General features: G+C 46.4%; 2 protein-coding genes across 10 annotated transcripts in view; one reads left to right on the top strand and one right to left on the bottom strand.

Moving 5' to 3' along the window:
* mon2 (Mon2 homolog, regulator of endosome-to-Golgi trafficking) overlaps positions 1-24,672 on the bottom strand; it is an 85,422-nt gene that overhangs the window by 32,549 nt on the left and 28,201 nt on the right. The window lies entirely within an intron of this gene.
* LOC111250204 (uncharacterized) lies at positions 9,953-24,508 on the top strand. Its single transcript, XM_022805068.2, has 7 exons — positions 9,953-11,699; positions 12,342-12,526; positions 12,836-12,957; positions 13,783-14,011; positions 16,798-17,022; positions 17,281-17,658; positions 18,158-24,508. Exons 1-7 carry the CDS (start codon positions 11,594-11,596, stop codon positions 19,562-19,564), a joined length of 2,652 nt encoding a protein of 883 aa, XP_022660803.1. The 5' UTR covers positions 9,953-11,593; the 3' UTR covers positions 19,565-24,508.

Consider the following 24,672-nt stretch of genomic DNA (forward strand, 5'->3'; position numbering starts at 1 on the left):
CTATGGAATCTTCTTTTGTTATCTTTTGTGCGTATTCTGTTAGAGCTTAGTAAACTTTGGCAAATGCCGACTTCAGTTTCTTAACACCGTGGAAAGAGCACCGTGCTAGGTGGTGCTATATCGAGTCAGAATATGAAGCTGAAACAACGTACAAAATGAACGACAAGAAGTACTTCATCGTTATTTCCTTATATGTCATGTCCTACGCATGCGTATGCCTGTTGCATGTGATCGGCCCGTGAAACAAATTAGTAGGCAGTTTAGGTGGGAATGGCTGTAGTTCCCAGTTGATGCATCCAGAAGCCAACTTTGTAGACTCACGCGCAGCCATTGTTAGATACAGCGATGGTGGAAATGGCCTGATATGAAGGCCATACAAATAACAACGGCGATGGCCCGACTGGCAGTTGTAACCGAGTTTTCCGGCAATTGCACAGAACATAACCTGAAGTTGTCGTCCTACAGCCTCGCACTTTGAGTCGCACACAGCCGATGCAGGCCGTGCAACGATGTTGGCGGGTAGCCTTAACCCGTAGGTGGTACGAACGCGGTAGGAGTAAATGCGGACAGGAAAGGGGGGCATCAGCGGTGTAAGCATGTTTGCAGCGACAAGGCAGGACTTTGTTAACGTCAGCACCCTTGCGATGAGGCCTTATGACAAGGGGCTGAGCACCAAAACTGTGTGTCAACGAAGTGAAGGAAAAAAATTCTAAACACAAGCTGTACTATACGTGGAGATGCTGAAGCTGGTTATATCAACGTGGCCCTACCAACGTAACTAGCCTTAGCTCCATCCTCCATTACCTCTGATACCAAGTGCGCCAAATGCGTAAGCAGACGTCGCAGATGAGCAGGCAGGCTGCCGTTGCGTCTAGCCGATAACGACAGCCGACCATCCCACATAGCACACCCTAGACGCTGTTTGTGCGCGCGATAATACAACACAAGTTACCCCTCTCGAATCGTTTCGGCTACATTTCGCCCGCCCCTTTCCTTATAACAATACCAACTTGCGATGTCGATGCATTGGGGCTACCTGATTACTTCTCGCTTCGTTTCCGTTTCTATGAGCTCCTTGTCCTGGGTAGGCAAACCGTGATTGCATCGGTCGACGGGCAAACCAAGAAGCCACCAACGAATCGGCTACAGATAGGAGGGAATGACACGCAACGGCGGAAGATAGGCCAACATCACGTAAAAAAAGGATTGACAGCCGCTGAAACTGCTCAGACCCCACGAACGGATCGAGAAAGCACCGGTTGATCTGTTTGCTCAACATCTGACAAAACATACTGAGAGTCGGTGAGAGTGAACGCTTAAAGAATAACAGGGATAAATAACAAAGGCTCCAGCACCACTTTTGACAGATCTCTGGCACTACCAAACAACGACGCGCGTCAGATAGACCCTTGTTCTGGCGATTTTCAAGCATCCCATCCATATGCCTCCTTCTTCCGTTTGATTTCGGTTAAGAGGCACTTGGTTTGTATGGAAACGACGCGGGTTTCGTGCCGCCCGAGCTTGTTGAAAAAACAAGAAGAAATTGTATTCTGGAAGAGTCTCGGAAAACGCTACGGTGGGTTTTTTTCCTGCCGATCCATCTAGACACAAGAAGCGCGTTATGATATGATACGTTATAACGGCGCTACCTTAACGCTGCGTCAACTAATTACTCTAGTTATTAATGGTAATATCATGTAACCTGCGGGCATTTGCTGTTATAGAGAACATTGTTTTAGTTAGAGAGTGTTAGTTTGTTATAGAGAAATAGACACACGAGAGGCACAACATAAAGCAGCAGCAATAGTAAAATAGCTTTCAACGAAGATTGAGTGAAATTAAGATACACACGTGAATCTGATAATGAAATGAGACTACCTGTTATATGTCTGTCCATGGCTAGTGTTTGATAAAAAAAGATTAGCAAAATGGATTACAGGTCCGTGCTAGAATACATTACACTGCCCGCCACCTCTTCTGGGCCTTTTAGTACATTGATTAAATTTAGCCCGCTTTCAATACAGACATCTTTTTCCAGTTTTGCCACAACAATAACTGCTCTCTGCTTAATTGTATATATATATATATATATATATATATATATATATATATATATATGTATATATATAATGTCTAGATTTGATAAATCCTAGATGTGTTGCATTCGCCCGGTCCTCTTTGAATCGTTGATTCCTTCTCACGTTAATTCGTTCATGCTAAATTCGCTCGCACAAACAATAACCTTTCACCAAATTTCGAACAAGTAAACGTTCCCACTTCCTCTGTCTCTATTTAGTAGGTGAGGTTAGGAAGTCCTGATCCCATCTCCCTGCTTAGGCCTTCCTCAGGGTTCCACAGTGCCTCGTTAAAAGGGCGGCCTCCTGCCGTCTAGTGTTTGTTGCCGACGTAATTATATCCCTTTTATATAATTTTATATACTGTTATGATATCATCAGATCGGTAAGAACGACGATCAACACACAAAACGTGTAATACGATCGTGTGGCCTAATAGAGACCAGTTGTCTCAGCGTTGTTAGTTGCCCGGTAGTCTTTGCTGTACGGCTCGCAGCAAAGCCAACGCCTCCGTGTCGGTCTTTATAGAACCCATAGACTCTATAGAGAAGCGAATTACAAAGGACATACTTTCTACCCGCTAGCAAACTGACAAATACCCTACAAACCGAAGACAATCAGGAGCGTACTCTCGTCATACAACGAGATCTCCAATCATCATGATGCATGCTAGTATCAAGAACTCAACCGTGCATCAGGTACGATTACGCTAGAACTACGAAGCGTTTCCTAGCTATATTATACGTCCAAACCCACTCGTACCTTTGCAATCGACTGTTGCCACACGTCAAATGCGTTGACAAAAAGCAAAATTGCCCTATCTACAAATAATAATACAAGGATTAGATGACAATAACTGGGGTCATAAACCCCCTTGATTTGAGTAATTCTATATTGAGGCACGCAGTCGATAGGCAAGACATGACAAACAATTCAATGAATCTTTCCGGTTCTTTTATGTTGCTTACATTCTTAATATGTTTGACCGCTTGACATTAGCGAGATCGATATCATCAGGTATTATTAAGATACGTTTTGCACTACGATGTCGGTACAATGGGAGCTTGTAGAAAGTAACCGCTTAATGGATAACTACTAAGTTAGCAGCGCTATTGCAATTGGCAACGTCAAACTTACAGATGCGGAGTTTGCAGCTTCAGTGGATGGCAGGGTTAGTAAAAAAATTGAGAGTTCATTGTTACACAATCCGCAGATAGCCTATCAGATTGAGAAGTGCATGGTGCCAGATTAAAATGAGTCAGACTTAAATCAAAATTCGCTGACAAAAGACTAATTATATATATATATATATATGATGCACTTGGCAATGTTGCAGATTTATGTTAACAACGTTTCAAATCTTATCTTCTGTATCGGTTTACTGAGCTATTGGACCCTACACATTTAGGTTATCTAGAGTTGGGCCTTCTGAATTGTGCTAAAAGCTACGAGCACTAATACACACATCTGTCAATACAGATATTTATTGCTAGTTTATTATCACGAATAAAATCAACAAGGTGGGCAATAATCTCAAACGTGTTCGTACTTTTTTTAATGAATCTTGTTGTACGCCACATATACTAATAGATCGGTAGCAGAGTACTACAAGGGTGTGTCCAACTGGTTCCTATTTTTCAATGGCTGCATCTTTACTTCGTGACGATTGCTATGGTGGTAGCATTAGCAGTGACCCAATGAAGTCGCTCTGCTTGGCTTCATCGTTGTTCACTGATGCATCCCCGTCTTACAGAGCACCAAACAATACTACTACTGCCGCAAGCAATGAACAACCAATCACGTACTCGGTTTCTGGGCTGAGTGGCTGTTTTGCTCAATCAACTGCCCTTTTCCCGAAGTGGTAGGCGGAGCGCTCATGAGCCTTGATCCAAGCCCCTGGCGCACACTGTGGCCCACCGTGAACTTGCCTATCTCTAGTCCCCGAGTTGTTTTTCTGCTCTGTGTTGTTACTATCTAGAAGCCTCCTATACACTTTTCTACCACCGCCATATGTCTCCCTCTTTTCTGCTGCCAAACCTCGCTAGCGCTTTTTGAGATTGCAGAAACATAAGTTTAACTTATGGGCTGGAACAGCGTCAGGCGGCATCGACGGGACGTTGACATTGCTGTGGTATGGTAAGCCTTTATCGCTGATTTCAAGATTCACGCAACGAGGGTTTTACGTGATATCAGCAATCAGAATGATTTTAGCTGAACAAAAGCATCAGCATATACACAGTAACCCACCCTTGAGACTCTTAATGCACTCGTTTTCCAACCTACGGTAGGCAAGCGGTTAAGGAAAAACGCAGATATAGGAGTGAAGCATACCAACATGTAAATTACGCAAAGTAACTAGTAATATCAGCGCACATAGCTTCTTATTGGTATGCCGAGGTCATCGACATCGCTTAATACAGATCTTCCGCGCATCATTATCTTCTGCATTTATCCATGAAAAGAGCCACTACCTCAGCTCATAGAAATGACTATAAAAGCATGCCTTTTTTTGTTCCGATTAAAAAAAGTGTATTTTATTCAAGCAATTTAGATTTATCAGCTCTATATCCGAACGACATAATATACATTAATCACATGAAAGCAATAGACTTTGAGTTTACTATAAGAATGTCTATAAATAAACGCGCAATCCCCTTCATGATTCCTTTAAGACATTTTGAATGCGAAATAGTACCTTCCAAAGCGGTTGACCACGCCTCCAGGCTAACACATCAGGCCTTCCATTAAATTTCTACCAAATCGTTCCACCGGCACGCCTTGCAAATGAATGGCTAGTAATTGCTACGACCTCAAGTCATTGCCTGTACCCAATGGTCAGCTCACAACTGACTTTATTATATGGCCTTTCTAAGCAGGCCAATTTATAGAGCCCCTGTTTTATTTATGCCGACAACAGCAGCAGACGGGTCGACTCGAAACCAGACGCAGGCCGACATTGTCAAGGCTCGCTCGCTCAGCGGTATCGCCGTCGCTGTCATCTGTAGTCGTGCTCTAAAAGGGCTCTTGTGCCTGAAGATAACTATTACGCATTAATGGCGTCCTTGCCGCGCCATCATGGGCCGCCGTTTGGTGCCACTCAACGCCACTCATGGTTGGCCTCGTCGTCTGTTTCGTGGACACGTGTTCGTTGCTCCTCCCTCTCTTGGCGTCCCTGCTGCTGCTGCCATCGCCGCTGAAGAGGACGCCAGCCGTAGGAAACAGACAGCGAGGGAGGCACGAACTTGTCGCTCATCCCCGTCGCTTTAAGAGTCCTCGATCCGCGGGGCGCGAGTTTAAAAGAGGAGGCCTGTGGATCTGTTGGCGCACACTGCTTCGTTGCTGAAATGATGGTGTAATGTAGCATGGTCCAAGAAAGAGGCTTGACAGACCCGTCGCTTTGCTGTAACCCTTTCTACGCGGCTGTACCCGCCAACATGCGGAAAGGATAAGGACATCACCACGTTAACCCACGCTGTCCCGCCCTTAGAAGCAGCAGTTGCCGCCGGACCCAGAAGCATCCAAAGTACACTGATTAGCTATTTTGGGCGACAATGGCCGTGGCAGCAATGGCGTTCGGTTCAACCCCCACACTTTGCCATCCGATTTGCATGAACTCTACCTGACTAATAGCAATCACATATAGGGTATTGTCTACGTGATAATGAGTAAACGGGCCGATAGGCAAACAGGCAAGCACTTGGGCATGAAACTGGTCGTACATTAACAGCACCAGGTCAGATGGGCGAGGTAACAGCAAATGTTGCCCTGGGATGAGAAATTTACGTGCACAGGGATCCAGAGACAAGATAATACGCACTACTGGTGTTTCTATATAATATGTATTACAATCAAGCTTCGCGTGACGTACGGACTCAGTACTATTAGGCAATGTAGGCGGGCGAAAAAAGGACGAAAAAAATACTCTAAACAAGGTTTTTGATAAATTAAAATAACCAGCCGATTTTATTAGATTGTGTTTCGCTATAACACTTGATAAGTTTATTCATATTAGTCCGTCCATATTGTGGTAGCATGCACGCGGGTACTTGGACCGCCACACGCGCTATGTCAATGGTAACGCTGAAAGTCTATAAGATGGGTTCGGCTTACTCTCGGACATGTTTGAAAAGTTGCTCTGCATTATGAGCTGAGGCGTGTCTCCGAACTGAGCAGATAAGGACAGTATGGTATGACATATATGGCGTGGGAATGCAAGGAGTCTATATGAAACATACAGAACTGACATGGCCTACATGGAATAAGCTACATTCGAAAGTATTTATCAATACTTGTGTTTCGCCTTTGCGAAACGTTCGAACTCTACGTAACCCTAGCACACTAAAGAGTAGTACCGCTGGCTTCATAAACATGTAGGAATACTAAACCTCTCCTATTAACGGTCTTTACATTTAAGATTAGCAAACTGCCGCAGTTGCCTTAGAGGCCAACCTAAGCCGATTTATATATCATTCGAAATCATAAGTCGTAATCTTAGCGTATGCCTGTAATCACATGTTTACGCAAGCGGTATTTCTACGGCACCTTTGGTAGTTTGATAATGTAAGTAACCAAAACTCCTACTTGTATGCTATCGATCCGTTTTCGTGGCGTTCTCAAAAGCAAGACCGAGTTCCACTTTACGTCTCTGAGCTTCTGCCATGTGCAGTTGTGATTTTTCTATCCGCTTTACGCTACTCCCAGCAGCTGACAAAAGCAACAATGTTTTGAATCAACCCAAATTAGAAATGCAAAAATCTCCCAGTTTCACGAACTGTCTGTAATCTACCATCAGCAACCGGTGCCTACTATGGAGCGCGTACAATTCGACGTCTAGCTCTGTATCTATACAGCAGCTATAGAAGGAATACGGCCTCGTCCGTTAAGTTCCATTGAACCTCTCACGTCTTGCGCATCTGGGAGTGCTTACTCGTTTCTATTCTAACCCCACCAGTCCCGTCTAGGACTGGAGAAGTTCTGCTCCTTCGAGCCTGTTCATCGGCCGGCGGGCTTGCCTGCTGCTGCTGGCCGAATGGTCTGTACAGAGTACGTTTACGTCAGACGTGGCTCAGCCTTCCATTCTAACGGCAGAAGGTTCTACCCCAATCTTCCCTGGCCTAGGAACTCGCGAACCCCACGGATTTGCCCGCCAGCCTCCCCCAGCGCAGCCGTGAGTGACTATTACTGCTAGGAGAGGGCAAAATGGAAAGTGCAGAGAGGTGTTTTCCAATAGCGGGAGTTCCCATTTTCCCGGGTGCCACTGTTCCAACAGTGAGGCCCAGTTTGGCCCCTATCCTGTCGTCTGGCCTCCGGCAGCGGCTTGTACCGTCTTTCTCGAGCCGACGCTTCGATTGCTCATGCCACTCCTTTTGCCGTCAATCTCTTCGTCCGTGGTGGAAGCAACGGATCCTGGCCAGAAAAGATGCGAAACCCTGGTATACCAAACCTTGACTGCATTACGGTTTGGTAGCATGCGACCCAAAATCATCCAACGAAGCGATTTAGGAGAGGTTATACGAACAAGAATCTCGAATAAGAGACCGCCGTAACGTCACTATGGGCACAGCTATGGCCGTTTGGACCGTCACCACGACCTTCGCTGTACCGAGAGGCCAGACCACGAAAGCTGCAAGAATAACATCGTACTGCTGTCTAGACGCTAATTTCTAGGGCTAATTGAATAATGGCGAGTCTGCAACGTCGGCACCATACCTTTTCAGCATCCTACATACGTCCTAATGTGGAACCTGACGCTCAAAAGAAAACTATGAGAATGCGTCAACACCAGCGATTAGTTAATTACGCGTCTCAAAGGCTAACTCCAGTAGGCCTTTTTCTTTTTTTGGGTATAGGTTCAACGAAAGAGGTGCGAACTCTATACGAAGCTCGCAAATCGATACACATAAATAGCGAATAATAGAATCGTCGTTACGCAGCCGCTTGTCGCGGCCTCCGAGATATGTAGGCATATTATTGTGCGTCGTCATTGCCCACCGACGCCAACCACAGCAGGCCGACGTCATTGCCAACAGTCTCGTCTCTTCAATGCACATTGCTTAGCAGCTACAACTAACGATCCCTTATCTCACCCTTATCCGTTTCTTTTGTCCCTCGCTGTTGCGATGTTTCTTTGTAGCCATGAAGGCCACGCCTAACGGCCGAACAACATAATCCAGCGTATACATAATCGCCCCACTGCTTTGCCCACCATTTCTCTGCCGCCTGCTATTGCTGCTAGGCCTTTTGCCGTTTTCTGCATATTTTTTTTCGCTCGCTTATTCGAGCCGTAATGAGTTATGTCGTTAAGCATTCTTACTAGCGTGATAGTTACTCTTGTTAGAACTATGACGACGCGGCACCAGCAGCGTATTACCAACAGATTGGGTGAGCAAGACGTCGATAACCAGCCGCTCTCAGCGGATCCAACGCCGGAGACGACAGCATCGTTGATGATGAGTCGATCTTCATGGTTTGATGATGATAAATTGCAAGAGAGAGGGGGCGTGGCGCAAGCGTGGGCGAGACGCTCTGCTGTGTACCGAGCGTTACGTACTTTGTCCCCGTTTCACGTATTTTTGCCATAGCATGCTTATAGCGTAAAGGGACACGACGAAACGGGACAGTATGGAATAACACAGCAAAGAATACTGCATGCAAACGTAGAAAATTTCTTTCTTTGTTTTTGGCATGTTTTTACAATTGTATACGACGCATAAGCGGCTTGCTGGCAAAGTTCGTCGTGAAGTAATCCATGCAACGCGTGAAATTAAGTCATTGACAGGGTCTTCTGTTGCACGATGATAATGTTACTTCGAATCGTTTAGTCGTCGATATTCTTTTAGGTAGAACCTCGTATTAGTGATAGCGATATTCGGGAGCGCCAACAATAAAACTAGCCTATAGAAATGGGCACGATTACCTAGTCGGCATAAGCGTTGCTGCAATAGTAGCCGCAATGGCCAAAATCAGAAAAAACATAACAGCATCAACAAGGCCAACGCTGATAACAGCGCCAGCGTCAACGATGACACCATTAACGATAACAACAACGATAGCAACGAAGACAATAATAGCCATGACAAACAGGCAGAGAGCGCAGACGTTATGGCACCCCGCATCGTTGACGTCGTCTCCATGGATGATCTTGTTGCTGTGTATTGTAGGACCGTCTGCTGTTACTTCGGCTGTCTGGCTGCTTGCTGGCGGCTAAGCCACCGCCGTCTAGAGAAACGGGGTCAAGGTAAAACGCTGACGACTGGACTGGGGCAGAGAAGTGAGCGGGGTCTTTGCGCGCGGAGTGACACGCTGATAGAGCTAACAAAGCAATTGGATAGGCTATATAGTATAGTAGTGTATGATGCGGTAGGATAATGTAAGACGGAAATGATCCCCGGGGCTCTCCAGCATGCCAGGCAGCTAGTACGGGCTCAGGTCGCGACAGGAACAGCGCGCAGGCGTAGAGAAGGGCAGCGGTAACGACGTCGGCGGCGGTGGCCATAGTGGGGCTAACGTCTGTCGTTTGCTCCAGACTTGAGCGGCGAGTTGCTCGCTATTCTGGTCGCCGCTCTGTTGGGTGCGCACGGCGCTGGCCTCTGCCGGATGCGCTTTGGCCTCTGTCTCTCCCTCTTTTTTCTCTCTCCCAGTCGAAGTGGACGATTACGCCGATCGATGAGGCAGACGAACACCCAACTACGCTGGTAGCGTTCGTGATGAAGGTGGTACCAGTGGCGCGGCAGTGCGGTGTATCCGACAGACCGACCGACGTTAGGGCTCCCGTTGCTGACTGGGCTTGTTCTATCCCTGCGCACCCCCACAGACGCTGCTGCTGATTCCAGACGAGTAGCTAGTTGTAGTAGAAATGCGGCTACAGTTCCAGGTCGGCGGTAATGGCGGTGGCAACGGCAGCCTCTTCTGGCAGCGGAACCTCACGATCTCCACTCGGTGTTGGTAGTAGTGGGGAGACACCATCCCTATCCATCTTACCCTGCCTCTTGGTCTTCGCAACCCCGCTAGTCTTGAACGAACCCCTCTTACCCTATGTCCGCTCCTTTGGCGTCTGCAGGGACTCTCTGCCGCGGGGCGGTGCCAGCCACTGGCAAATGTGAACCATCCACTCGTTCCCTCACCCTCGAGTCCACTCGACACGACTCCACCGATGCTGCGGTCTGCAGCAGCATGAGCCCTTTCTGGGTTAATGTCCAATTGCCGCCGTTCTGTACTAGCGCGCCGTTAGGGGCAAACCGTCAGACTAGTATAGCACAGAATAGCATGATATGGCTTCTGGGAGAACGTACTAAGCTAGCAGGCGAGTCAGGAAAGGCAGGCCGAGGTTCGGAGCGAGCAGGGTGGATCCTACCAGCAGGAAGAGGAGCTGAACGAGGAGCGCCAGAGAGGCCGACCGGCGCTGCGGCTGCTGCTAGTGGGAGCAGCGGTGCCGTTGTCGAGCTTGGTTGGGTTATGTGAGCCGAAGCTGGGGCGAGGTAGGGGCGTAGCAAGCGGACTAAGAAACGGCTGTGGGGCTAGGCAAACTGGATGTAAGACAGGGGCAAACTGGAACGACTGGAGTAACTGGAGCAATCTGGGGTTCCAGGGGATCTCTCTCTGATGGTCTGAGTGCGGTGAGTGACGCGCCCTCCCCCGTGTGCGTTAGGGTTTCGCAATGTCTCTCCCTCTATAGCGGCAGCCGCGCGCAAAACGACGCCACGGCCGCCACGCAATAGTCGGCGCCTGTCCTTCGTCAAAGCCAGAAGCATCAGCAGTGGTAGCAGCAGCAGGCTAGAGTCGCCTGCGCTTAGTCACACCCTCATCATTCTGGACTAGACAAGCCAAGATATTGCAACGGGCAGCGCGAACGGGTAGAGCACAAATTGCTGCTACTATTCATAAGCTGCAACGATTTTCACTGTTTACTTTGCTAAATAGTATAGATAGATAAACAGTGTCGTCAAGCCACAAGCAACAATAACAATAGCAGCAGCGGGTGACCAGTCAGCCAGAAAGATACCTCGGTGATATCTTGTGATAGACAAAAAAGCGAACGCTGAAGAAGCAGAGACAGATAACGCGTGCGCTAAGTATCAAAAGTTGCCAGAAGTGACTAGGTTACTAGCGTGACCAGCATCACTTGATTGGAATTATATGCGAAAAATAGCACGGAGGTACAGAAGACTGGCTAAACTCCGTATTGTGCCATACCATACAGAAAAATACGATACGACGTCTGATTGTGTGGATGTGGATGCGCATCGGGATCGATAAAATTGGTACATTGTATACACTTTTAGTATTCAACGAGTAATATTAGAACCGACGCCCCGACGCTTCACCCCCCAATCGAACGGTGCGTCATTTGCTGTCGTCGATTAAACTCGTGACAACACGGCAGCTGCTGTTATCTGAGTAACAACAACCCGTAAAATAACAGGGACAGTGCTTACAACTACCAAAGAATTAAAAGGCGTCGTTGACTCGCACAAAAAGAAGTAAGCTTATTTACAACAGTGGCTCCACAGCGGTGAGATATGATTCAGTGTAGCTCCGAAATGGAGGTTGCCAGATACAAGTTCGACAAGTTCGAAGTTGATCACCGCTTTCTACAACGGGTCCCAGCAATTTCGACCTGCCGAGGTACATTATATATGTAACCGAACTAAAAATTTCAGAAAGTACATACATTGACCTAACTTCTCAACCGTTCCCCCTCCTGAAAATAAATGACTCCCGCCATTGGTCTCCTGTGATCTGTCTAAAATTGCATCATCTCATTATTGGCTTGTTTCGTTCAGCTAGTTAAAGACGTATCCTGTTACAGTGACCCAGATATTTTTATCGCTCTCTTGACAGCCAGTCGGTACGAAGCAGTAGCGGTGGCCAAGCTTGGTGAATCCATATGATACGTTGACGTAAGGTTGAGTTGGAGCTAATTCGATCTGTGCATTGTAAAACACCCACATATTTCAGCGATGTATGATACGCAGCTAGCTTGAATGACATCCTATGTTACGGTACAATTGGCCACACAGTCAAGATATCCAGCTGTCGCCTAACATTGTCCAAGCGTAGCCCAAGCCCAGCCCCCCAAATAGCGTACCTCAAGCACAGCCTCCCAAATAGCGTACCTTCCAAATTAACAAGTTTCGAGATGACACCTTTTTTCTACACGCGAGGCTGCTCTGGGCAGCGACGAGCATGTGCTACTACTAAGTGCTATTTCCTCAGTTGAAACGACTAAATAAGCTAATACAAAGATCTTGTCCTGTGTCCACGTAGAAGCCAGCCCGCCCAGTTCAGCCTCCACAGGAGATATGGATGTTCGCCTGCGAAGCGGATCCATGTCGTCGGCATACCATGCCGAATACGAAGAGTCCGATTCGGATACAGATCATGATTGTAACGCGATTGACATGAGTGTCATCAAGAATGATATGGGGGGCTCAACTAGGGAACAACGACCGGTGAGTGCGAACCCGACATCGTGCTTGCAAAACTTGTACAATCTCCTAGAATAACCAATCTGCCCAACCACGCCTCCTTATGTAATGGCCTACAAATATAATATCGTTATGACTTTGACTCGGATAATTATTAATCTTGTTTGCATTTCTGAAGATGCTTACAGTTCCTACAGTTGCATACGAATCCAACTATGCCACGTGGGTTGTTATTTAGGTGTATGTGACAAGTTGACAATATTGATAGCATAACTGTTATTAGAATAACATCGGACTTTTCCCTTGTTTTCTTTATTCGTTTCTGGTGTATAGGAGCGTATGAATATGGATTTACCAACGCGTGGGCGCCAGAGGGCCTTAGGTGACCTGATAGTCGACCGTGGACACGGACCCCCTCCACCACAGCTCATCATGCGCGATCCTCACGCACCACGGTAAGTTCGATAAAGTGAAAATCGAATTCTGTTGAAGTACCGTCTTGTCAATAGAATCACTTTCAGACCTACGCTCCAGCAAACATTTCCATGGATTCGCGTCTCTGGGTGCTATGTTTGAATGCATCTAAGAGAATTAGACGAGGAAGATAACAACAGGAGAGAAAAACGACCATAGTATTTAGTATGCAGTCAATTTATGTACTGTTACTTACCGCCGGCTATTTAGAGACAGCAGGGTGAAGCGCTTTATATCCGGAGAAGGTCCTGTCCCATCCGCCCACATACAACCCCATTGCATCGGGGCAAAAACGTAAACAAGTTAACCAAGAGAAGGCCCACAGCTTGAGTCTCTCCCCTACATCGAGGGCCCTTTGAGTGCATCTCCGTGACGGCTGTCCGTACCCTCACCCCTTACCAAGTTCGCCTGTGCGATGTTGGCAGCGAATTGTGCAGCGAGTGGGAGGTGTCTCTACAAGTCGAAGAAGCTGCCATAAACCCTAAGCATTAAGAGATTCCCTTTTTCTTTCTGCGAGCTCTGGCTACTGTTTATGAAATAGTGACGCTCTATACGTTCACGATACCGTAAACCATCGATGATAGCTATAGCTCGGCTCCAAGTAAGCTTTGATCAGCTGTTACATCAAAACACCTAAAAGTTTAAAAAAAGGCCTCCTTTCGCTAGTCTTGTGTTATATAATCGCCGTAATCAGCAGGCATACTATATTAACTGTCATAACAAAAGGACTGCAACAAATCTACGACGAGCCAAATTACGCTCCATGTCTAAATTTCTTTTATATTCGTTGCATTATCGCGTTGCAGGGACGACTTGAACCGTATGACTAACGAAAGCCCGTTGAGTAGTTCAGGATCGTCAAGTTCACCATCATTGCTCCTCACAAACGCCCACAATGGACTGGGAGGACACGGTATTAACCATGTTTCCATTGAAAGCCAAGGCAGGTCCAATGGACTTGCAGGCCCTCCTCTGCCACCGCCTCCATTTCTTTCACAGCTCGCCCAGCCAGGCACGAACCACATCATGCAACAGGTACGTAAAGGCTTCTTCCACTATTGAGCCCTACCAACTAACTTATCTATAATAGATATGAATACGTCCTTGCATGACTTTCTATCCACATTATTTGGAGTTATATTTTCCTAACAGTACAACAGGCGCCTGGAAAACCTGTTCGCATCGCCTGACTAGGACCACAGAAACGCCGTCTACATAATATAGAAAACAACACTAGGACAAGCTGAGGCATTTGCTCTGAGGTTAGTTCCGTCGGTCTGGAGATCAGGCTGCGACAAAACACACCATACGGTGTATGGCCGTTTTTAGTTGAAACAGATCAGGAAGTTCGTAGATCTACTAGTTGCCTCCACCCCCGCCCGACTAGCTAACCTGAAGGGTGACATTTGTGCTATTATTGCAATCGGCCATTGCTGTAACCGAACTACAATCGGCAGTATTGAGAAAGAAGTATGAAAACGGTGAGAACTGCAGCTGCCCAAGTGGGTGGGGAAAGCGCGCAACCAAAGCGTTTCAAGCAGCTTCTGAGTGCCTGCTGAGTCGACTCAGGCCTTTTGTTACGTATGGCCAAGTTCGGCACGAGGAAGAATGCAATACAGTATTTAGGAGCTCAGAATTGGAGCCGAATAGTTTAGTAGCGGTACATAGGACAAGAGAAAGGAGTAGTAGCTAGAAAAAGGGGTACAATGTCGGTGTCAAAACCATTACATACACGAGCTGCTTGTCACGACAGGTGGCCTATCGGCTAACCGGGCCATTTCCACTCACTCAGCTTTCTGCCCCGTTACACAATACCGCCTCAAATTATGGCTTTCTTTGAAAACATACTATCTATTTATTTTAACGGAAACATGTATTGAAGAGAGCCCCAAGAAAACAACAACAGCCGTTAAGTCTCATGCGATAGCGGCACCACTACTCGCCACAAACCCGTCAAAAATAACGAGAAGCCCAGCAGCAGCAATGTCCCGCGCTTCTCTGATAGTACCCGTCATGCGTCTAAACATGCGTTGATTCTGCATCTACGTGCACTGCGTTAGGAGCATCAGCAGGAGCAGCTCAGGTCGATTTTGATATACCTATCTCGCTGTAGTATTTCTCGATTTCAACTCTAAATCGGTCACCTTTAAGGTCAAATTAATAAGACGTGTTTTAACGTGTAGCTGCTTGAAGCTACCTCCGGCATTCCTGTTCGCATTGTAGTGGTTAATTGTGGCTGCAGGGGCATTGGTACCTCTAGGGTAAAAAAGGGCAGGGGCAGACTCAAATCTGTTGGATCGGATAGTCGACAACATTACAAAGGGGAACACTCGATGGGAACAGGGTCAAGAGTCATAAAAGTCGCGCAAATGAATGTAGGAGGTATCCGACGGTGGTGCTATACGAATACGGCAAGATGGAAAAGGTAAGAAGGGTTGCGTATTTGATGTTGTCGTTGTTACCGTCATATTCATCGTGGTGGTGATGATAGTAATAGTTGACGTCGTTGGTAATGTCGTTGTTGGTTCCGCTAGTATTGGTCAATACGGCACGGGTAAATAGGGTTCGATAAGGCCGCCCTCGCGCTCCTAGTATGAGCCTTAGTTCACTTGTTTGTTAAGAGCATGATTCCGGCAACCACCATTGCTTCTGCTTTGAGACTGGCGTTACCACCGCTGCCAGTGGCTCTTAGACCCCTTTTCTAACCCCGTCGCTGTCTAGACTGACCCCCGTCGTGTGGGAGAAAAACCCCCGGAGCTCCTCCTGTGTCCCTGAGCGCAACACCGCAACGCGCTGCGGCCGCCGCTGCTACCGCTAGCGACGACTCGTCTCTCTCCCAAAACTCTTAAGGGCAACAGACACCCAGCCGGTCACGCAGACCGAAGGACACGGCGCACCTTACAGTGGTGGCAGGCTCCCGTCGCTGATGCTGGTATCAGCCGCAGCTGGAACAGGCCCCGCCGTCTGTGACAATGACTAAGTTACGTTCCGCTCCGCACAAACCCGCCGCGCTTGATCATGCTACGTATCGGCACAGTCCTGTTCGATGCACCGAAGTTACGTCCGCATGCGTTCACAAAACAACAAACGGACGAGCGGACAAAGAAACAAACTGCGAGGGGCGGGCGGGCAGGCACAGCGTTCATAGTGAAGAGACTGAAAGTGATGGTAGCAGCAACGATGATGTCTAAGAATTAAATAACCTGTTGAACTACGCAACTATATTAGCGCACTGATTGTGCGATTTGCAGCACGAGAATTTTTATACGTAAGCAGACGATACTGTAGACATCAGCCGCTGTTGTGGCGGTTGTTTACGATGCTACTCTTAAGGTAAGGCGTATATCCTAGGCACAACAAATCTGTTGGGGTTGGCATCTAGATAAATGTGGTTGATTTCGAACTCCACCGATGTTGTCGATACCATATTGAACGGCGGTAAAGTGACAAAGAATGGCACTCGACTTATCGTCTAACTGGGATTTCTCAACAAAGCTAGGTGCGTGTGTGCAACTTTATGCAGTTGTTTGATATTAAGCTGCGAATGAGCTTTTAGGGTCTATGAGGGGCATGTCCACGTCCGTTATGGAGGTCTGAGTTGTGACGCGGCGTACAAAAGTACTATGTATACCCCTCACAAAATGTTCATGTTCGCCGGGTTCACAAAGGAGTCGCCCAGGCAACCTCAACAGTTCAAAGAGCACATATAACGGCTATCATCGAAATATTCTAATACAATAAAACGATTGAACAGCTTATATTTTTCTTAATATAAACAATATTTATGCAGTCGTTCAACTAACTTACACCGTGTATTACAGATGCAACAACAACAACACCACGTTGCAAACGGGGTTTCCGGCGGCGGAATATTATTAGCAGCCAATGACCCGAAAGGAAGACACAGCAGTTTCTCGTCGGTTAACTCGTCCGACGGAGCAGCGTCACCCCCGCCACATACACTGCCCAATACCACACACCATAGTGGAAACCCCCTCAATCAGCATCAGCTACCCTTCGTACCGCAGCACATACCCCATGACTTGGTAAGTACTTTTCTACGATAGAATACAAGTTTGTTACTAACGTCGGTCGCAGCTGACGTCACTGACCATCAAATGGCATATCGACTCGTCCGCTTACCATTTTGTCAAACAAACATCGATGATTAGTTAGAATCGCAGTAAAGCCATACCAGTGGCAATTACGTAACGGTGCAAATTCCATATATGCCTTGGACACATAGATCATTTGTTAGGCTTTTCGTTGCGATTTCAGCCGTCCTATTGCCTCATCCTTTCCAGGTGCACAAAATGAGTTCAGGCCAGAAAAAGAAGCTACCAACACCTATTCCAAAGGAGTGTAAAGATGAAGCCTACTGGGAGCGACGCAAGAGAAACAACGAATCGGCCAAGCGTTCCAGAGAACTTCGTCGCATTAAGGAACAGCAGACAACGCTCAGAGTGCTTTACCTTGAACAGGAAAACCTTCAACTTCGCACGGAACTTGGGATGCTACGAAGTGAAGTCGACAAGCTTCGTCAGTTACTCTACGTTACTAATAAACAGCAGGGTCGAGGCGGCAGTAATGGAACAGGTGTTCGACATCGGATACAGCAGGCTACGCCGCAGGCCATGGCCGCCTCAAGTGGAACAGGCGTAGCGGAAGCCGTTCCAGAATCGGTAAATAAATCAGCAGACACATTGGCAGGGTAAATCGGCCTGCGAGTGGCCGGACTCATAGGACGTAGCCAGAGCAACACTTTAGGTACAAGAAACGGGACATTTGTCCGGTTAGCTTCAATGACAAACCGGTAAACAACTTGTGAGAGTCCACTTTTGTTCAGTTTACTCGTAACTTTGCACAGCTAAGCAATGAGCTTCGGTTGGACTTGTCCAGTTGAAACCTTTCCCACGTTTCATGCGATGGTATCACGCATGGACGGAACATACACGTGCATAATATATACAGGCCGCTGTTCAAAACGGGTCTTCAATATACTTCCATCTTCCTTGTCTAGTTTTCCTTCGTTTTTGTTTTTTATTTGATTGTCTACTTCTCTTTTTATAGTTTTCGTTAGTGTACTTTAGACTAGTCGGTTACTATTGAGGGCGTTACCTCTTACTTAACTTCATTCGCTCTATAAGTTTTATTTGTCTCTATGATTCGTTCAATTTACAGATGGAAGACGATAACCAACTGAACCATCATCATGCTTCCCTAGTCACACAGCATCAACCACAACAGCAAGGCAATTCGGTTATGTCACCCCTTGTGTCAGCATCACCTCCTTTACCATCATTACCGGCCGGACATCAGCTTCTTGGCGAATCTCAAGGGAGTCACCACCAGCCGCTGCCGCCAATTTCCACCTTGCAAAGCACCATGTGCCTCCCGCAAGGTCAACCGCCTCGCCAGATTATCCTGGCCTCCCCTCCTTCACGCCCACAGCCACCTCTTGCTGGTCATCATAGCATGACTTTGGTATCGCCACAACAGCCGCTATCACCACACCCGATGTCACGTTCACCGTCACCAATTAACCGTTGTAGTCCATGTAGCCTCAGTCCATTGCCGCCCCCGGCCCGTCAGGCACTTCCAATCGTTGACCAGCATCAACAGCAAGGCCTTCAGCAGCAAAGGCCACTTTCTAGACGACGCGAATTGTCGATTTCGCCCCAAATCTCGGCAGCGTCACCGCTCTTGTCCCGAGATGCGATCGACCTTAGTCCGCTGAGTCCGCCTCCATCGCAACACCGTATGGGGCTCTCGCCATCGCCTAACGGCGACCAGGCTCGACCCTTGGCGTTAGTGCAGCCGGCCTCGGATGCGCAGGTGTGCAGCAATAATGCTGATCATAATGCCAACAGCGCTAACAGTAGAGCTACCCACAGTAGCAGTGGCGCTAACCGTCTTAATAGTAGTAACAATCATCATAACCTGAGTAGTCATAATCTCAACAGTAGTCAGCAAAGCAGCTATCCAAGCCACAGTGGCAGTGGCTTGATAGACAGCTGCGCCTCTAGTCCCGCCCCCAATGTCGTTGCCAATATTCACAATGTCGGTACGGATAATGGCTGTCACCCTCAGCAGCAGCAGCAGCAGCAGCAGCAGCCAATGCAGCCCCAGCAGCAGGCAATCCCGCAGCAGCCACACCAGCAGCTTCCGCTGCAACCGGCAATCCTGCGACACAAGAAGGCCAGACCGTCTAGCCCTTTTCGGGTCAGCCCGTCGCCAAGCCCCCCGCAACAGCTGCAACAGCAGCTGCAGCAACAACAACAGCTGCAGCAAATGCAATCAATACAAATAAACCATTCAACGAACAATAACGCGATAAATAATATTATTCACAGCAGCGGAAACTGTGAAGCAAACACCAGCATGGCAACTAACCACGGCGGCGATGGTCGTAGCCACGACGACGGCGGCGGCGGCGGCGGCGACAGCAACAACAACAATAGCAGCAGCAACAGTAATCATCTGCGTCATAGCCAGCAACAGCACATTCATCTGGAGCATCAACAACAACAACAGCTTGAGCAGCAAATGCAATCTCAGCGCCAACACAGCGTTGTGGTACAGAGTTGACTGCGTGGCTGTGCGAGTTACTTCGAAAAACCATGCGACTTCGGCAGAGGCAACGATGCTACGGATTCGCAGATGTTCAACAACAGCGGAATCGGCGGAACTGGTGAAGGCGGCAAACCACCTTACACGAACAAACATCAACACGATGCCATTAGACGGCGTCAACGACAGGCGGAAGTGTGAGAACGACAACGAGAATTCATACCGACCCGGCCATAATGAAAGCCGAAGATAAAGCAACCATCGAGCTATTGAAGAACTGATGATCAATGAGGAGCTGAGGGAACTTAAGACACCTAGACAACATCGGGAACGACGACGAAAGAATTCACGATTGAGTATATGTGTGTGTTATTGAGAGAAAAGGACATCTTGGAATACAATCAAGCACGACCGGAGCGCGTACAGATGACGAGACGAAAAAACAACACCAAAGATAATTTAGCACCCAATGATAGATGGATACGAAAAAAAAGAGATCAGAGTCCTCAAGATGTGGTGTATTTCCTAACAGTTGTGAGGCACTTTTTCGTACTGGCCTCGCATTCTAATATCTGAATGAGCATCAATACAACAATAGAAATAGGCACAATAAAAGTTGGAAGCATGTGTCAGCACGCTCGAATACGCATCGTTGATCGGTAAGCGCGTCTGTGATTGTGTGAAAACCAGAAAAAGTTAACCAAAAATCGATGACACTTCATCAAACGACAACTTGGAAAACACTTCTTCCAAAAAAAAGCAACATTGTTTATAATTACTGGCAACTACTGGTATTTTTTTTGATCGATCTACACCCCCCAATCACGAGATGAACCTCCCAGAGGAACAGCTAACGCACGCGACACTCGGAGACGGTGCGTCGAGTCGGAAGCAATAACGTCCAGTCATAGAACGACGTAATGACCAAACAACCATACCTGGAACTCCGACAGAGCCCGACGCCTCTACGAAATTCACGATTGGTCACATCGGTAAATTGAACATGACAAAGTCTAATGGACAGAAAACAGGAAGCAAGGAAGGAGGCTTCAAAGAAAAAACTACCCTTCATCATACATAGCTACTACTAATCACTAAATTTCGCACTTCCCAACTTGATCCCGGCACACGCACACACGCAAACATACATACCGTGAAAAACCCTTGCCTCAAAAATAAAGAGGGAACCAACGACGGAAGAGAAGGAGAAGCCACTATGAAGTGAAGGAAGATAGCAAAGAAATACTGAGATACCGTATGCCAATTGCTACGATGATAATTACAGCAAATCAACGTGTTACTGTGCAAAAACGTGGGTCCTAATGAAAAATAAATCCCTGAACTACAGCTCCCTTCCTGGTTGTCTGAACGTTTTGGGCATTACCCACAAGATCCACTAGTCAACTGCGCCCTGCCCAGCAAGCCCTCGTTAACTCAACAAACTGTCCGGATAATAAACGCGGCTGATTGATGAAACTTGTGCTACGTATAAGAAGAAGTTAAGTCGAGCTTGTTTCCTAGCGAACCACTACGGAGCAATGCAGTGGGAATGTGAAAACAGTGAATAGGACCTGCAAAAAAAGCGCCGGATACATAGTTGAAACGAAGGACAGGGTCAAGCGTCGACACTCGGAAAACTTAACGGGGCTGATGAACCTTTCTGTGATAGTAAAGGTGAGTACAGAAAGACCCTAATAACCTGGAAAGATCCAACTGATTGAACGTGATTGTTGTAATTAGCGTCCCGTCGTAGTGTGAAACACTGCGACCGGCTCCCCCCACCTCCGGCCTGAACGAAAGCCGTCAAGAGTCCGAATGTCAGAAACAGACTCGGCATAAGACAGAAAAAATGCCACACGCACTAACGAATTGGATGATTTTGGTGTATAACATCGGAGTGTTAAACGAACAGCAACCTGTATCTGGATGATAATGTCCTCTAAGCGAACCTGACTTCTGTAGTATGAATACCGTTCACATGCATACGCCCCATCCCTTCAACCCATAACGTAACGTTACAGAAAACTCGCCACATTTACGTATGAAACAATGAATAAAAGATAACTCGGCAACCGTTTGGCATCATAGCGCTCACGTATCAAATCGAAACTTAACCTCCGACTAAGCTTTGCGTTTCGCTTAATAGGTTGAAAGCCATGAGCAGGAGCGAACCGCTTGAAAAATAATCGCTTCTATTCTATCGCGGGAGGACAACGTGTACAGTTACATACTGCACGGGTAACTCTCCCCGTTTTGTATACAAGAGTGGAGTGTTTAGGGACTGTTATGGAACGTATTTTTAAGAAGTTGTCCTGCGATACCCTACGGACGGCTTCTTGTAGACGAGAAGGCCTTGGTCCTATGCGCTGGGACCAGGGAACGGTTGGACCCGAATGTGATACGATTGTGATATAAACATAAATACTGATGATAATTATAATAATAATTTAAGTAAGAAGCAACACGAACTATTCTAAGGGAAGCAAGCAGATGTCACGACAATGTATGAGAATATATATACATATATATATATTCAGATCGAATGATGAGAACACTATGGTTTTGTTGCAGTTGTTATTGCCTATATATATATATATATATATATATATATATATATATATATATATACTATAGAATGTTGCTAAAGGAGACAGCTGTGCGCCAAGATTATGGTGATGATAGTGACATTACGAGTGATAAAAATAGCCAGTATAGAAACGAATTAGATTGACTAAACTCAAATAGGCATTTTTCTTAACACGCACACGTACGCTACACTTCTGCACACATATACAAATAGGTCGTTTAGCAGGTCGAAAAGAAAATCATTATCGCACGTTTATTACGACTAATCTGTTCCCTTCGTCTAGCAGGAAGACCTATCGACGACGATTTCGCATAATTAAAGCGCGATCAAATAAAATAAGCGGAATTCTATACATAGATTTTAACACTAAGCATCGCTAGATCACTATAAAAAATTAACTGCTTTTTAAAGCATGCTCATCCCCTATTTTCTTCAACAAGAATTGAAAATCAGTAGCAGACTCTCACGGCCGCGTCATTAGGCACCATTGAAGTCTCGAACGTCGTTCGCACATCAATACACAACCTACTGAAGACGTAGCTCTCGTTTCGTGCGCAAAGTCTCATTACGAACAACGTCATGTAATGAACGGTGGGGGGTCGTCGGACGCGAATGCGTTACCGTCCTAACTGGTGCTACTCAGAAACTTTTCAGACTGATAAAGCGCTTGATCGGGTAACGCTGAGACTATTACGACAATAACAACAGCTGCTGTCCTTTGGAGGAGATAAACGATCGTTCGATTCGAATGACGGTAGAACAGCTAAACACACAGAAAAAAAAAACTGGAGATTGACGATAAACAAACGGTGAGGCGTTGTGGACTAAGCAATTTGTGTTTTTAATGTTTATTTTTATAACATTGTAAATATCGGTTGAGGTGTTTTCACAGTTATTTCGTACTGTTTATGACGGCATGAGATGATATGAACTACGAAAACGCAGGGTGACAGGATGGGCGGAAGTCATACATAATAATAACTGATAATGAGATTATAATGATAGCGTAATCTGTAACTGCGGACACTAACCTAACTAACTAATAAATACAAACACACACACACACACACACACACATACAGATCACATGCGTACAATGTTGAACCGATAGAGGAGCTGATAGCGGTGCCGGCGGCGACAAGTACGAGAGCGCCCTATATATAAATATACATAAAATTGCATGTTGGTGCGCGAAATACTAACCAACGCATCATGTCCATTGATCATTGAACTATCTCGTATGGGAGGCGAATGAACGAGAAAAACACCATTAACTAGAATTGATTCACGACGATATACTGGAGAAACATTGCAACTGATAACATCTACGGTTACGAGGTATGGCGCAAAGAAGAGCTGATACGCAATCCGATAAGCGATAAAACAGAATCAAATGTTTGGATTGAGTAAGCAAGCACGATTCGATGCTGAAATCGCTAATATTGGTGGAAGATGACGACGAAGCGATCAATCATAGACAGAAGATGCTAGCGACCAAAGGTAAAAACGAAATACTTAGGTAAAAATTAAAGACTATATATCCTTCTTCATTATCGAGATGAGAAGTTGTATGGTGAAGCCACGGCATGCGAAAGTAACCCCTCACGATTGCTGTACTGCAACGGAGGACACGATCGAAGGAGATGAACGCGAAAATCACACCCTCAGCAAGGTAGCCCGTCCTAGCGGTCTTAGGTGGTATGTCGTCAGGCCGTACAGCCTTAAGGGGTTTTAGCTCTTGCTTGGACACGTACACACGCTAAGATAGAACTACACAATCGTGGTGAGGCACCTGCGTGTGTGCACGCGATAATAATGCTGGCGCAAACATTGTACATAGATTTATTAATACAGCTAAACACTCACTCACTCGTTTGTCGTTTCTTTCTCCGACGAACACTAGCAAATAAAATATATTATAATAACAAAAGAGAACACAGATAATGAAGTAAATGAAAGGTGCAATGGACAGCCGCTTGTTAGAAATTTATTGTAGGCGAACCTAACTCAATACGAACTCGAAAGAAGACATACTTCCAAGTCGATCTGAGCTGAGAAACTGATTACCTATCCGTGGCCGAATCAAACAAAGAACAATGGCGTGAAGCAAACGGCAACGTGTGGACGATGGATTTCGTTATGGATATCATTTTGGAACAGGGACAGAAAAGGGCGACCAATGACTGATACCTAAGTAGACTGGAGGAACTACTGGACTGAAGATACGCGTTGTTACATAACTAAATATGCTCAACTGGTGCACAATATAAACATGCAGACAAACCAATAACAACGTAATAAAAAAAATCAGACATCTAACAACAGTAACGAGGATGATGTGGTTATCAATAAACATATATCATTGGCAAACTACACCGGTTGTGTTCTTATTCCTTAGTAACTAGACAGGATCGGCTATTAGGGGTTCATATTAACAGGTGATAAACGTCTCTCTCATAGCACCTGCTAAGGTTAGGCTTTACGGCCGCAACTGCCGCTATCCATCAGATATATGCTATGGCAGACATTATACGTTCTG

Source organism: Varroa destructor, unplaced genomic scaffold (assembly GCF_002443255.2).
Source record: "Varroa destructor unplaced genomic scaffold, Vdes_3.0 BEIS01000004.1, whole genome shotgun sequence".
Classification (NCBI taxonomy): Eukaryota; Metazoa; Arthropoda; class Arachnida; order Mesostigmata; family Varroidae; genus Varroa; species Varroa destructor.